This window comes from Diabrotica virgifera, chromosome 2 (assembly GCF_917563875.1).
Source record: "Diabrotica virgifera virgifera chromosome 2, PGI_DIABVI_V3a".
NCBI lineage: Eukaryota > Metazoa > Arthropoda > Insecta > Coleoptera > Chrysomelidae > Diabrotica > Diabrotica virgifera.
The window spans coordinates 108,452,127-108,469,213 of record NC_065444.1 but is presented as its reverse complement, the minus strand read 5'-3'; the positions used below and the strand labels follow the sequence as shown (position 1 = coordinate 108,469,213).

The 17,087-nt window shown below is 33.2% G+C and overlaps 2 protein-coding genes across 3 annotated transcripts in view; one reads left to right on the top strand and one right to left on the bottom strand.

Moving 5' to 3' along the window:
- Window positions 1-2,976, bottom strand: part of LOC114324515 (dynein axonemal assembly factor 1 homolog) — a 67,770-nt gene extending 64,794 nt beyond the window's left edge. For both annotated transcript variants that reach the window (XM_050642749.1, XM_050642750.1), the window contains exons 1-2: window positions 2,785-2,976; window positions 2,387-2,700 (exon numbers count right to left, since the gene is read on the bottom strand). In XM_050642749.1, coding sequence (XP_050498706.1) covers window positions 2,387-2,700; window positions 2,785-2,885 — 415 coding nt within the window. In that variant the 5' untranslated portion in view covers window positions 2,886-2,976. The remainder of the gene's footprint in view (window positions 1-2,386; window positions 2,701-2,784) is intronic.
- A 61-nt stretch (window positions 2,977-3,037) lies between these two features.
- The window catches only part of LOC114324509 (tubulin gamma-1 chain-like), a 50,554-nt gene continuing 36,504 nt past the window's right edge, over window positions 3,038-17,087 (top strand). The window contains exons 1-2 of the mRNA XM_028272367.2: window positions 3,038-3,218; window positions 3,272-3,352. Coding sequence (XP_028128168.1) covers window positions 3,170-3,218; window positions 3,272-3,352 — 130 coding nt within the window. The 5' untranslated portion in view covers window positions 3,038-3,169. The remainder of the gene's footprint in view (window positions 3,219-3,271; window positions 3,353-17,087) is intronic.

The window sequence follows — 17,087 nt, the reverse complement described above, 5'->3', positions numbered from 1 at the left end:
AAGATGCAGGTTATGTTTAGCAAACGTAAACAATTGTATGTAGTAAATAAAATCAGTTATTAAAATGCAGTACTGCAAGCAAAATACAATTAATTAAATTTACCTTTATATAATAATTGCATATCATATCAATATTGTGGAGCAATATATAATTTTTCTGCGTCAATGACAGAAGGTATGAAATATACGTCAATTTGACAATTTCAATTGACAATATGAATTATTTAAGATAGTTGGAATATTTCTCCGCGACTCGCGCACGGTCGTTTCTCGTTTCCCTTTCCAAGTACTTGCACACCGCGAATAGTCTAGGCGCCAAATAGAGGTAACCGTGTCCTTTTCAATTCTTATGGACAAACTCAACGGTTTCTTATTAATTTTTGGTTGCTGATTACGAATTTCGAGGGTGGATTTCGATCCGAGTGGTCAAAAAATTGTTATAAACAATTTAATTGTTTATAAATTGTTTATAAAGCTCTGGCTCATAAACTAAAAGAGATAAAAAAATGTTTCAAATAAAATTTGTTCCTTAATGAAAAACGAAGGAAAAAACGTTTACTAAACTTAAATACAACAATTAGAACTTAAGATATTGTACAATTAGTGCACAATGCAAATTGCAAATTACAAAATAAGTATTTTTCGAAGCTTTATCGATATATAGTAACTCGGCTTCTGCGCAAGAAAATGAGCCTTAGAAGGTCTCATTTGAAAGCTTAATTAATAGGCTTTCAAACAAAGTTTGATAAATGACTTGATCTTCATTTGCTTTAAAGTTATACTTGTTTGAAGTTATAATTTTCTTAAAGAAATTGTACATTAATTTGTTCATAAGGGTTTCAAGCAAATTTGAGCTATAAACATTTATACTTTAATTAACAATAATGATAGAAGGACTCAAAAGGAACATTTGAGCTTATGAAAATGTTCGTAAATTTATTTTTGGCCAAGATGTCGATATTTTAATGGCGCGCTATGAGGCGCAAGATTGGCTCACAGCGTAAAGGTTCACGCGCTAACTTCTCGATGCAAATTATAATTTCTATGTATATATTGTATATATACGTTATCTTCATTTTTCATTTTTGAAGATCCTAATAAAATTTTGTCATACAATTTTTATAATTAAATCATCATACTGTACCTCGTATCACCTTTCATTCTATTTACTTTGTCTTCTATTTTTTGTACTAAATGAGAAAAAAAAACATTAAAAACTAATACTTCAGAAATACAACTAAAAAGTGAGTTGATATTATTTATTATTACTATTTTTACAGACATTTTCTTTCATACATCTGCATCGAGATATTACAGGGAATCTCAGCTTTTTTACATCTGCATAAGTTCTTAGAACAATTTTTACAGACACATGGTGGTACTAAATCTGATCTGGAAGGCATTAAAATTTGGATTTCTTTTGCAGTATCTTCGAGGCACTTTAATTGTGTGTACACCACATAAAATGCTCGTTTTATATGCAATTGGATTGCAAACTTTGTTTGGAAATCTATTAATTAAGCTTTAAAATGAGACCATGAAAAGCTCATGTCAAAGCGTAGAAGCCGAGTTACGATCGATAAAGCGTCGAAAAATATTTACTTGACTGTGAACTGATCTTGCGCCTCATAGCGCGCCATTAAATTATCGACATCTTGGCTAAAAATAAACTTACGAATATTTTCATAAGCTTATATTGTTCCTTTTGAGTACTTCTATCATTATTGTTAATTAGAGTATAAATGTTTATAGCTCAAATTTGCTTGAAACCCTTATAAACAAATTAATGTACAATTTGTTTAAGAAAATTATAATTTCAAACGGGTATAACTTTAAAACAAATGAAGATAAGTAATTTAACAAACTTTGTTTCGAAGCCCCTTAATTAAGCTTTAAAATAAGACCTAAGGCTCATTTACATGCGTAGAAGCTGAGTTACGATCGATAAAGCTTCGAAAAATACTTATTTTGCCATTTGCACTGTGCACTAATTTTACAATATCTTGAGTTCTAATTGTTGGATTTAAGTTAAGTAAACGTTTTTTCTTCGTTTTTTATTAAGGAACAAATTTTATTTAAAACATTTTTTTGTCTCTTTTAGTTTATGAGCCAGAGCCTTATAAACAATTTATAAACAATTAAATTGTTTATAACAATTTTGACCACTCGGATCGAAATCCACCCTCGAAATTCGTTATCAGCAGCCAAAAATCCATAAGAAACCGTAGAGTTTGTCCATCAGAATTGTAAAGGACACGGTGGCCCCTCTGGCGCCTAGACTAATAAAAACCCGGGATAATAAAAACAAATAAAAATAATACAGTGTGGATATACGAATATATCTACTCTATTTTAAGATTATTAAAATCAATAGGTTATTACCTACCTAGATTTTCGATTTTCTTGATTTGGTTATAAGAAATATTTATTGTATCAAGTAGAGCACATGATTCTAGATTTTCTATTTTCTTAATTAGATTATAATGTAGAAAAATACTTCTTAACTCTGTTTGGTTATCTAGCCCACTTATTTGTTTAATACCATTATTTTCGAGCCATAAGCATCTTAATCCCGTATACTCTTCTAAATTCTCTATGTACGAAAAGCCTTTGAAATGTAAATACAAGACATCATTTAAATAGGGTGTTCTGTACAATTTTTGCTCTTTGCAGTGTTTTAAAAGGTACTCTTTTGTCATCCTACAATATTTTTACATTTAAAACTCTCATATATTAATCGTTATGGGGTATAAGTAGGTTATTGAAAAAATGTAAGGGATATACCTTGGACCCTTGCACAGTTCATCAAGGACGGAATTTCCTCTGTACTCTTCCTTTTTAAGCAATTCTTCGTTTCTTGTAGGAATTTCTTTTATAATAGACATTTTTAATCGTTCAGAAGTCTAGTTTTATTGACAAAACATTAGTTTTGTTACCGCGACTACGATTTTAAAATTTATGTTGGTCGACGTGAATGACATTTAGTCTTTAAGTTGGTACATAGAGATAAACCAATCAGAATGTTTTGTTTTTTAAATTATTTGACATTGAAAACAAAATAAACTGCCAGTTCGGAAGCAATCAATACCATTTAAAAATAATTATTGAAAGCTTTCATGCATGATAAATAATAGTTTGTAAAAATTTGTATTGGAATACATTAACAAAAATGCCGTGTGAGATGATTACACTCCAACTGGGCCAATGCGGCAACCAAAGTACGTTTATCATAGTTTTTAGGTTAACTTTATTTATTTATTTTTGTTTTCAGTTGGTTTTGAGTTTTGGAAAAGATTATGTGCAGAACACGGAATAAATCCTGAAGGGATACTTGAAGATTTTGCTACAGAAAGTAAGGATCATGAAGTTAATATTAAAATATTTTATATTTGTATGTAATAGCTATCCATTTATGTGGATTGTCCTAACATATAAACCCTGTACAAAAAACGTATTTTATTGGCAGTAGAGCTTGTAACTATGTTTTTTCTTTGGGTAATCATCAATTAGTTCATCTCAATACTAGTGTTGGATTGGGTATTCATTGGGTACATTCACACAACCTCAGCGACTGGACAGCTGAGTAAGCGGTAGCGTTCAGATGACACAGCTGGAAGTCAGCCTCTGTGAGATTTACTAAGTGTCCCTTATTGCCACTGCATACAATCAATAAGCCGCTTTATGCTTACATTCGGCCGCTGACATTGTCTGAACACACCCAATTTTTGATGGTGCAAATGGCAATATGTACAGCTGAATGTGTCAAGCTGTTGCCATGTCTGGGAACACACACAAACAATATTAAAAAAAATAAAGATGTTATCAATGGGTGCATTTGGATAACCACAGCGGCTGACTGTCAGTACAAAGCAGCTTAGTGGTTGTATCCAGCACTAATAGGGAAAGCTTAGTAAATCTCTCAGAGGCTGACTTCCAGCGGTATCATCTGACAGCTATCACTTATTCAGCTATCCAGCCGCTGTGGTTGTCTGAACACACCCAATATTAATGACATGTAGCTGCTATGTAATTAATTTTTAATTTTGTAAATCAAAGTAAAGTTTTACCTATAATATCTTCATTCATGTAACAATCAGTTACTTGAACTTTTACTGCTATTTAACCACTTCTCTCTGTATCTCTGTCCCTGGCTGCTCTCCTCCAGCATTACAGTTTTCCACCCTCAATATCTCTTTAGTGCTTGTTTATCTATTTCCTCCTTAGTCTTCCTACTGGCCAACATCCCACCATAGTTACGCTAAGCGTTCTACTAGGTGTTCTGTCATTAGTCATTCTTATAAGGTGACCTGCTCAGAGCAATATTTGTATTTTTGCTTAATTTACTATACAGAGTGTTAGTAAATAAGTATGAAAAACTTTAAGGGATAATTCTACATGAAAAAATAATGGCAGTTTACTTTATAAACATATGTCTGCAAATGCTTTGTTTCCGAGATACAGGGTGTTGAAATTTTTATTTCAAACTGCCAATTTTTTTATTGCTCTAAGACCGGTTGAGATATGAAAATTACATTTGGTGGGTTTCAAGAGGTAGTTATTGCGCATTTTTGGCAAACAAATAACAATTTTATATTCAAAATTATTTATTTATTTATTTATTCACGGGCAAGCCCTATTCCGATATAAATTTTACAGTGTTCTAAATTATATAACATAATTATACAATTATATAACATTAATGTTAACCAATTATATAACATAAACTATCGTAATATAACATATAACCAAGTGGTTTGAGAAAAAATAACTCGTATGAGTAATACAGTTACAAAAAAGAAAAAAAAAAGAATAAGATAACATTAGGTCAGTACAATTACAAACAAAAGATATCACCTAAATCAATTCGGAAATGTTGTAAGGTATAACGGTTTTAAGTTATCTAATACATACAGGTCATGTAACACTAATCACAATACAAAAGCTCTGGCCGAAAATATTAAAAAGTTAAAAAGTTAGGGAAGAAATTAGGTTTTTAAAGCGGGAAACTGATATATTAAAAATTTCGAGGTTATTTAATGAGTTAGCTAATCGAAGAGTTCTAGGAAGAAATGTGTTGTAAGAATAATTGAATCTATGAAAAGAGACATAAAAGGTTTGCACCTGCCTAGTCGAACGACTGGGGACAAATAGAGATATTTTGGAGAGAAGTTCGGGGCAGTTACACAGCCCGTTGATAATTTTAAATAAAATAATTAAGTCTCTTTGTTTTCTGCGTACCTCAAGAGGAGGTAAGTTCAGTATGCGCTCTAATACAGAATAGTCATAGTATACATGCAACTTACTGGCAGTATATCTCAGAAAATTGTGTTGGACAGCCTCAATCTTCAGTTTATGAGTAAAGTAATAGGGGGACCAAATTGTGGAACAGTAATCGAAATGAGATCTAACCAGGGAGAAATAAAGAGATTTAATAGCTGAGATGTTTGTAAAGTCTTTAGTGGTTCTTTTTATAAAGCCAAGCATCTTCATAGACTTCTGTATTGTACTGTAAATGTGTGATTTATAGCTAAGGGCGGAGTCAAGGATCACACCTAGATCCCTAGTTTCAGAGGCAGAATGTAAGGTCAGATTATTTATACTATATTCGAAGATGATTGGATGATGAGTTCGGTGGAAACGAAGAATATGGCATTTGGATGCATTCAAACACATACCATTTTGCATACACCAGTTAGATAGGCGATCAATATCACCTTGTAGACTAAGTGAATCAGCCTCAGATGTGATTATTTTAAAACATTTTAAATCATCAGCGAATAACAAAGTTTCACTTACTTGGAAACAGGGTATTAGATCATTGATAAATATATTAAACAACAGAGGTCCCAAGTGTGATCCCTGTGGTACACCTGAGTTAACAGAGATGGTATGAGAATAGTGATGATTAACCCTGACAATTTGCGATCTTTGCGTAAGATAGCTCTTGAGCCACTTCAATATAAGGCCATCAACTCCATATAAATAAAGTTTATGAATCAAGAGCTCATGATTAACTTTGTCGAAAGCTTTGGAAAAGTCAGTATACACAGAGTCAACTTGTAAACCCCTCTCAAGAGCATCTGTCAAAAAATCAACATATGTTATGAGACCCAATTCTGCTGATTTTTTGGATGTAAATCCAAATTGTTAGGGCCCCTATAATTGGCGAGAAGTCATAACTTAAATAATCGGAAATAATGCTCTCAAAAACTTTAGGAATAGCACTAAGAATACAAATGGGACGATAGTTACCTATATCCGATTTTCGACCTGATTTATATATTGGAGTGACAAGAGTTTTTCCAGTAGTCTGGAAATTCCCCTGTTGATAAAGACTTATTAAATATATAAAAAAGTGGGCGCGATAGAATGAAGCTGAATGTTTTAAGGAAAGTGGGGGGAATTCCATCAGGACCAGGACCTTTGTTGGTATTGAGTTCAGACAGTTTTTCGTAGATTTTTGAAATTTCAATGTGATAATTAGACACATTAACCAAAGGTGAAATCTGGGTTACATGCGGATGTAAGGATTGGTTAGTATAGACGGAAGAGAATTGGTTAGCAAAAAGATTAGCAATATCAGTTCCATTGAAGGCAGTACGATCTCCAAGAGTCATTGTATTAGGTATAGCGTTATTTTCCCTTTTACTACTTACAAATTTCCAAAAGGATTTAACGTTATTAACAATAGAATGTTCGGTACGTTGAATGTAATCAGCATAACACTGTCTTGATAAAAATTTACATCTAGTTCTTAAGTTACTAAATGCTGCATAACTTTCTGGACACCTTGTGCTCTTATATATCTTGTGCACTGATTTCTTCTCGTGAAGCAACTTCTTCAGCTCAGAGGAGTACCAGCATGGATATTTCTTATCACAGATTTTTTTTAGCGGAACAAAACAATCAATGATGGAATAAAAAATGTCGTAAAATACAGAAACCATGTCAGAGAGTACTTTTCCTTGAAGTGCACCATCCCAATTAATTGCTTGAAGGGATGAACGAATTGCTGCATAGTCAGCATGAACAAAGTCATAATAATACTCTTCACCAGATAAATGATCATTTGTGATTTTGAGTGGCAAACTGCATTCAAGCGGAGGATGATGTGTGTCCACTGGAATTAAAGTGTCGATAGCCTTCAATACATCAATACCCAATGGAGATAAAATGAGATCAAGCGTAACTCCTCTATCGTTGGTTATTTCGTTGGTCTGGAAGAGATTGAAAAAAGCACAGATATTGGATATAGTTTCAATAGAATCAGCTTCAGATTGTGTAGCTGTAGGCTATTCAATTTTATATAAATTTTTTTAAAGAAAAAAATGGTACGCCACTGAGATATTTCAAATTAAAAATTATTTTTGTATTCTACGTTTAATTTATGAAAAAGAACCTTTCTTAATACGTATTTTTCATTTCTTAATACATTATCAAGAACTCTCCAATATAATAATACCAAAGTAGAACAATAACAGGAAATATTACTAAAAAGATTTTAACTAGGTGCAAAGCTACAACAAATGTTCAAAATTACCTCCTTTAAAGGTGACAGAATAATTTTATATTCACTACTGGCGCCCATACAGGTAACGATCTGAATTTTTTAAAGAAAAAAAATAGTACGCCACTGAGAAACGTCAAATTAAAAATCATTTTTGAATTCCTCGTTCAATTTATGACAAAAAATCATTCTTGTCTTTTTTCGTATGCGACGCCGTTTTTATACAAAAGAATACAACATCTTAACGCCTACAAATTATTCGAGGTAGATTCCATATGCATAGAAACTTATTTCAAATAACAAAATGTCGAAACCCAAAAGACTCCATCTTTAAACAAATAAGTGTTTAAAAATACCAACGGAAACAGATTCTCTCTTATACCTATTCCCATCCTTCTAAAAATTGCAAGGAAAAGGGTGATGAATGTAGAGACATGGGGAGTCTACATACACTCTGGGCCAAAATTAACGGGCCACCTTAAAAATGGGTCATTTTTGATGTCTTATATCTCTTAAACCTGTTGTCCGATTTAAGTGATTTTTTTAGTATGTTATAGCCTTATTCCTTGACAATGTCGCTATAATAATATTGTTGCTAAACAGGTACATTTTCATTGTATACCAGGTGTACCAATCAAACAGTGTTTTTTTCTTAAAGTTTGCATCACCCTGTGGAATATCCTAGCATTTATAAAATATTGAAATTAAAACCTAACTGTAGCCCCATGTGTTCTCAGCATTTTGTTTTTTGATTCATTCGCTTATGTTGGATAATAAAAAAGTTAGGTAGTTTAACAACTAGCCATGTTTTTCATTAATACAGACGATTTAACTCACCAGCAAAATTAACCCCGCCACCTTTATTATTGTTTTGTTTACATTATATGTGACAGTTTGTTTCCTAAATTTGTGTCATTAAAAGATTTTTGACATATAGTCGTTGTACGACATTGTTGCAAATCTGTTTCCGTGTTAACAACAATTCTTGAACAATCCCTGTAATTTCATATCATTGTGAGCGGATATTGTTTAAGTTAAAATTTTAGTGCTTATTTATTGTTTGTGATTTTAAAAATGCCACTCGCTCCAACAGATGCTGCTAGGGCAGTGGCTTTAGTTGATGCTGCTTACAGTCAACGTCATATCGCCCGCACGCTCGATTTATCCAGAACTACGGTACAAAATGTCATCAGACGATTTCGGAAGACAGGGCCCGGATTACGTACACTCGATACGCATCGTATCCGCCATGTTTACCGTAGGGAGTGATTACAAAACCTCTTTCCCTACGTTGTCGATGCGAGTCAACTCGAAGGCACTGCTCGATACCTACGACCCTGTCGAGTTGCCAACCCGAACTATCTATCTCTCTCTGATAGATCGCTGATCTCCTATAACGCTTTCTCTCTTGCCGGTCCAAGTATAAAAATTAAGAAAAGTGAATACATAATGACATAACCTACTTACTTCATACTTTGATTTTTTCAATTTAAAAATAATGTAAGTCGTTAATCAAACGATATTTAGATTATACGGTTTTGATAATAATTCTCATGTTTTGAACATTAAAAAAATATATTGTTTAAATCTCCCAGTGAGGTGTTATTACACTCATTACACGGACAGAAGTTCTCTAATACTTATTCCTACTTTAAAAATATGTGAAGGAAAGCTCTGAGACAGAATTCGATGAAGTGAATAGGTAGTTAGCAGTGACCATTACGACCTTAGTAATATTTTTATATAACGTATCCCATCTTTCCCTGGCCATTTAATCTTTAATAACGGTAAAAAATCATAATTAATCTCAAATTCTACTCAAGTTCGAAAATCATATATTTTTATATCTAGGTACACGTTATCACTGTACCATCCTTAGAATATAAAATAAACGTTTATAACAATTAAATATGTAATAAAAACTTTATTTTATATTCTATTGTAATAATTATTGAGGTTAATGAGAGAAATTCCTTGGCATATGACGTGCACATCATTCCATTTGTTCGAAATATTATCCCGTAGGTGCAAAAATACGAAAATTGCCGATGATTTTCTGACAGTCTACTCGAACCCAGTTCGTAATCACTTTCTGGCTTCGATGCGTATTCGCATCGAGTTTGCCTACGGTTCGTCTTGCGATCTCGCATCGAGTGTTCGTAATCCCGCTGCAGGATCGTACAACCGCAGGCCAGGTCAAGGCCGACAACGATGCACTTCAGTTCGAGATGTCCGCTTCATTGTTGAGCGCGTTCAAGCGCGTACTGATCTGGTTGTGTTCGGTAGAGGCAGTGTGAATGCCCAAGTATACGTGCAAGAAGTTCTCCAAGACCATGTCATGCCTTTTGCACCATTCATTGGTGATAACTTCAGACTAATGCATGACAATGCACGTTGCCATACAGCAAGATCTACCCGTGAGTACCTTACTGAAGTCGGGATTCAAGTTCTACCATGGCCAGCACACAGTCCCGATCTTAACCCAATTGAGCATATCTGGGACAACCTCAAAAGACGGGTAAGAGCGAGAGTACCAGCCCCTGCATCCCTTGAAGAGCTGAAGACAGCTGCGGTAGAGGAGTAGCAAAATATTCCCCAATGTGATATCCAGGATATCATGAATGGATTGCCAAACCGGCTCTGAGAAGTCCTAAGGGCTAGAGACGGCCACACTCATTATTGATACCCAATTTTTTTTAATTAGACTTTTATTTCCAAAATATTGTTAATTTGAATTTTCTTCGAAGATTTTTTTCATTTGATTTTTGCTGCAACAAACGAGTTTTTTCAAAAAAATTATTATTTCTCTTCCGCGGAGGTAGTTTTCACCGTATCCTTCATAAAATGTGGTCCAAGGTTAACAATTTCTGCAAATTGAAAGAAACACAAGGTGGGCGGTTAATTTTTTAAGTGAGTTTATTTATTACTTTAAAACCGGTTGAGACATGCACATGAAATTTGGTGGGTTTTAAGATGTAGTTATTGCACATTTTTTGGCATACAATTAAGCATTTAATATTCACCATTGGCGCCCATACGGGTAATATGAGCCATCATATTACCCGTATGGGCGCCAATGGTGAAAATTAAATTCTTAATTGTATGTCAAAAAATATGCAATAACTACGTCATAAAACCCACTAAATTGAATTTGCATACGTCAACCGGTTTTAAAGTAATAAATAAATCGTCAGTTTGTCAAAAAATTTTCAACACCCCCTATCTTAGAAACGAAGCATTTGCGGACATAAGTTTATAAAGCAAACTGTCATTGTTTTTTCATGCAGAATTACCCCTTAAAATTTTCCAAAATTTTTTAAAAGCACCCTGTATTGATAAAAAACATGTCTAGTTGTTAAAGCACCTAACTTTTTTATTATCCAGCATAAGCGAATCAATCAAAAAACAAAATGTTGAGAAAGCATGAGGTTATAGTTAGGTTTTAATTTCAGTATTCTACAAATGCTAGAATATTCCACAGGGTGATGCAAACTTTAAGAAAAAAACACAGTTTGATTCGTACACCCGGTATACAATGAAAATCTACCTGTTTAGCAACAATATTATTATAACGATATTATCAAGGAATAAGGCTATAACATATTAAAAAATCACTTAAATCAGACAACAGGTTTAGGAGAAATAAGACATCAAAAATGACCTATTTTTAAGGTGGCCCGTTAATTTTGGCCCAGAGTGTAGTTGCACTCCACAACATATCAATTCACCGAGGTAAAGATCAACAAATCTGCTTCCTAGTACTCGATACGTGAGTAAAACCGTGGGTAGATAAAAGGCATTATATTTAATTTCGATTCACAGATCATTACCATCTTTCTATGGACCATTTCGAACTCTTTTGTTCTCGTCAGGAAAGCATATGTAATGATGCTCTGAATCGAAAAATAAATATCTTTGCCATTCATGAAAATTACAAAATATAATTAACATTAAGACGCTATAGCGACCTCTATTAACAAAATGTCGAAACCCAAAAGACTCCATCTTTAAACAAATAAATGTTTAAAAATAATAAATCTTTGGATTTCTTAGTTCGGAAACAGATTCTCTCTTATACCTATTCCCATCCTTCTAAAAATTGCAAGGAAAAGGGTGATGAATGTAGAGACATGTAGGGTCAATGAAATTAAATATCTTGGATTTATACTGGATAACACACTCTCTCTGAAACCTCATTTTCAATATATTTGCAAGAAAATATCTAAAAAATTATTTTTCTTTAATAGAATTAGCAAAGATCTATCATTATTTTCAAGGATCACTGTATTTAGAAGTATAATTCAGCCCCATTTTGACTACTGTTCAAGTGCTTTATATTTAGGTGATAAAGGATCAATTCAATCATTGCAAATTTTGTATAACAGAGGTATGAGAACAATTCTTCGATGCAATGGCTACACGCCAATTGAGATGATGTACTCTACTTTAGGTTGGTTTTCAGTTCAACAAAGGCTTTACTACCTTACTATGGTTTTCATTTTTAAATTAAAAAAAGGAATGCTGCCTGCATATTTTAATGAATATGTTACATTGAGGGGTCAAGTTCATTCATATACCATGAGAAATATTGAAGATTTTGATATTCAAAAAACTAATAAACATAGCACAATGACATCCCTGTTTTACAAATGTATGAATGAATTTAACCATCTTCCCCCCAGTGTTAAGAATGCACTGACAGTTCAAATTTTTAAAAAATTACTGAAGACATATATTTTACCTAGATAAAAAAAATAATAATTTTTAATAAATCTGTATGTGTTGTATAATATTGCATGTATTGTATATTGTATGTTACATTTAATTAAGGAAATTCATATTTAAATATTGTTAGTAGGATTTCTATTTCAATAAAGAATTTCAATTTTCATGGGGAGTCTACATAGTTGCACTCCACAACATATCAATTCACCGAGGTAAAGATCAATAAATCTGCTTCCTAGTACTCGATACGTGAGTAAAACCGTGGGTAGATAAAAGGCATTATATTTAATTTCGATTCAGAGATCATTACCATCTTTCTATGGACCATTTCGAACTCTTTTGTTCTCGTCAGGAAAGCATATGTAATGATGCTCTGAATCGAAAAATAAATATCTTTGCCATTCATGAAAATTACAAAATATAATTAACATTAAGACGCTATAGCGACCTCTATTAACAAAATGTCAAAACCCAAAAGACTCCATCTTTACACAAATAAATGTTTAAAAATAATAAATCTTTGGATTTCTTAGTTCGGAAACAGATTCTCTCTTATACCTATTCCCATCCTTCTAAAAATTGCAAGGAAAAGGGTGATGAATGTAGAGACATGGGGAGTCTACATAGTTACACTCCACAACATATTAATTCACCGAGGTAAAGATCAACAAATCTGCTTCCTAGTACTCGATACGTGAGTAAAACCGTGGGTAGATAAAAGGCATTATATTTAATTTCGATTCAGAGATCATTACCATCTTTCTATGGACCATTTCGAACTCTTTTGTTCTCGTCAGGAAAGCATATGTAATGATGCTCTGAATCGAAAAATAAATATCTTTGCCATTCATGAAAATTACAAAATATAATTAACATTAAGACGCTATAGCGACCTCTATTAACAAAATGTCGAAACCCAAAAGATTCCATCTTTAAACAAATATATGTTTAAAAATAATAAATCTTTGGATTTCTCAGTTCGGAAACAGATTCTCTCTTATACATATTCCCATCCTTCTAAAAATTGCAAGGAAAAGGGTGATGAATGTAGAGACATGGGAAGTCTTGAAACACGCTCAAAGTCCCACCGTTTAAATATTTGAAATTTCGACCCAGTAATACTTTCGCTACGCCCTGTATATCGATCTTCCGCATAGGCAGAGTATGGCGTTTTTCAATTCTCACGGGATTTGGATGTCTATTTCGGTTCTTGCGATTCTTTGAAAATTGGTGTACTAAGGTACCCCAGGTTGTTGATATTCTACAAAATTGTAAACGGAATATTTTTCAAAGAGTTTCCACGTTAAGTAGGGACTCAGAGCATAAAAGGTTTTTATGATATTTACAGTTTTGGTTTGTCGGTTATATGTTCGTCGGTGTATCCAAATAGCTAGAGGAAGGACCCCTGCTATGCTGTTAGGCTGTTGCAGTCTAGAAGATGAAAGATTTTTATGACTTTCTCAGACACAAATTTATTGAGGGTGTATTGCAACCGCAAGGCTCAACCTAAAATAAGCCGATGCCTTTAGTAATATTGGTTCTCAAAACTAACTGTAATATTGTTTGAGTCATCGCATTTCGTGTAAACTCGAGGGATTTTGTTATTGCGAAGTTTAAGTAATTGTAATTGGTTGAGGGTAAAACCATCATGGCGTTCGAGGGATGTCTTGAGAGTTTTTCTGACCATTTGATTGGTAGAGAAATATCTGGTATGATTCCTATTGGTCTAAGTGAGAAGTCACCTTTTTTTGGGAGAGGAACCCAAGTTTTAGAAGGATCGAGTTAGCGGTCCTAGAAATCAGTTCCGTATAAGCTATCATCATGTTCAGTAGAGTTCCGTATAAGCTATCATCATGTTCAGTTGAGTTCAGTAGAAGCCATCATCATGTTCAGTTAGTTCCGTAGAAGTCACCATCAAGTGAAGTTGAGTGATGAGTTCCACCAGGGCCATCATCGAGTTAAGTTGAGTTTTGGTTCCCTTAGGGCCATCGTCATGGAGTTGAGTTCCATTGGGCTGATTCTAGCCCGGTGAATGTGATGGTGTATCGTGAACTCCGGCGATTTTCCCGCTGTTTCTAAGCAAATCGTCGTTATCATTTTATACCAATGTTGGTATCCATTAATTTCTTTTAAGCAGTCAGAACCAGAAGTAGGAGAGAAGAGTTTCAATTTTCTCATTACTATGTTTAACAGTGCAGTTAAAACATGTAGTATGCTCACATACTTTATTTTGGTCAAAGTTAATGAACTTTCAATAATCATGTTCGAGTCTAACTAAATGATTTATGTTCGAGTCTTAACTAAATAATTTTATTCGAGTAAAAGTAAAATTTGATCCAGTTTAACGAACTTTTAAACTATTTATCTTCAAGTGAAAGCTGAATTTTTCTATAATAATGTTTGTTTATAAACAATGTACTGTTTGCTGTAATTAACGACAGTGAAGTAAGTGTTTCGCGAGTGCAATAGCGCCTTGGACTTTCGAATCAAGCTACGAGGAAGAAGCCAGGACACTAATTGTTAAGGTATAATTTTTATATTTGTAAAACTGTTCGTTTCATCTTTGATTAATTGGTAATCTGGTCTCTAATTATAACAGAGAGATCAGAGATTATTTTTTTTGTTTTTAATAAATAATGTTTGATTTTCAACATATAATTTATTTTCTTCCCTTCTCTCTTGAATCGTAAGAACGATAAAACATTGACTGAGTATATAATTTTGAATGTAAAGTAAAGGAGGTAAGTTACATTATAACATTTTGTATATTATGTATATCATTTTATTTGACTATGTTTCTTTGTTTTATTTTAATTTATCTTTCTTTGTTTTATTTCTATTTTTTTTGTATAAAGTTTGGTTTCCCTTAGGTAACCAATGGCGCCCAATATTTTATTTTTTGTATTTTTCTTTATTTTTTATTTCACATTCTTATTTCAATTTTTCTATCTTTCTAATTTTTCTAAGCTAATAAGAATATATCATAACATCTATCAAAGAATCCACTCCCTAAAATCTCTGAGACAGTAGCAACCGAGGTACTTAATAAATTATGTAGCACGAATTTTGTCCAATTCTTAATTAGTCATGTTTCATAAAACAACGGGCTATTTTTTGTCTTACATTAAAATGGCCCCATATGACTTCCATTCTTTGTTGTCTTTCATAAAATGACACCCTAGAACGTGGGGCCGCTACATAAAAATGGCTTCCATTCGTGGGGCTGCTTCATAAAATTAATCGCGCTATATAAAAATGGCGCGCAACGGCGAGCTATATCTTTTGTCTAATTCTTATTAGCTTGTCCTACATAAAATGTCGCAGCCAACCTGGGACATCTTACTCTTAATTAGCATTCTATAGTATTTTCTATCTATTTTTTAGCATATTTGATTCTAGTTACATTTTATTTGCCTTCGTTCGATCGTAGTCCAAACGATCAGCTGCAACCCATATTTTTCCGGCGCGAGAGAATTTTGAACTCTCCGCATTTAGCGATCCCAGCCGTCAGCCGATGTTCTCTGACCGGCGAGAATCATAAACGTTTTTCGATTACGAGGGTATGACAAACAGTTGTTGAATTTTTACCCCGTTGCATTTGGTATAATTTTGTGTTTACGCTTGATTTATGAAAATAAATACTATTATTTTCAAATTTTATTATTTTTTGTGTTTGTAACTTACCTACTCAGCAATGTCTTACGATCAAGAGAAAGGATAATTTATTGTTTGTGTTTATGTTTTACAATGTTTTGTAAAAAAATGTTTTTTCGTTAAAATAACGAAGAAAACTGTAAATTTTTTTTTGTAATTGATTAAATAGAAACATTCAGCAATTTAAATTTTAGACAATAACCTTTTTTGTCTAAAACAACGTAATTCAAATTAATTTTCATTTTTTTGTCGTTAATATTTTCATTTTCGACTTTAGCTTATTTTTAAACAACAATTTTTAAATATTTTCTTATCATTTAACAGATTAACTATTAGGTTACTCACAGCCGGTCCCAAGCCCGGAAAAAAGAGGAGGGTTGATGGGCCAGGTTTACATCCTACCCATTATAAAAGAAAACAAGGCTCAAAGAACCGATATAAAGCCTCGGAACTCGACGGAACCTAAGATGACGAACCACGCAAAGAAAAGGAAAACGAGAAGGAAAAAGAAGCCAACAATCAGATTAGCAACATGGAACATAACTTCGTTCAACAACAAAGACCAAGAGATAATCGAAGAACTGATAAACAAAAACATAGACATTTGTGCAATCCAAGAAACCAAGAAGAAAGGTAAAGGTCAAAGAGACTATAACCAATATATTTTAGCATATAGTGGAGTGAAGAAAGAAGAACGAGCACGAGCAGGCGTAGGTATACTTGTCCATAAAAAATTTAAAGACAACATAAGTAACTGCCGTTACGTCTCCGAAAGAATAATACATATGAACATCACAATGGACTACCAAAAATTAAATGTTATATCTATCTATAGCCCCGAGGACTGCAAACCTAAGAAGGAACGAGAGGCATTCTACGAACAGTTGCAAACCATCCTGGACGATATACCTCATGAAGAACACTTAATTCTTATGGGGGATTTTAATGCACGAATCGGAAATGAAATAGTTTCAGGAGTAAAACAAAGATTCAATGAAAACCATGTCAACTCAAATGGAGAACTCATGGCTAATCTCTGTGCTTTTAACGAACTGCGAATCAATAATACATTTTTCGACCATAAGCTTCAGTATAAATATACGTTTGAAAACTCCAGGGGGCACAAATCTATGATTGACTTTATAGTCACTAATAGAAAAATCCACCCAGAGCAGATTCTAGATATTCAAACTTTAAACTC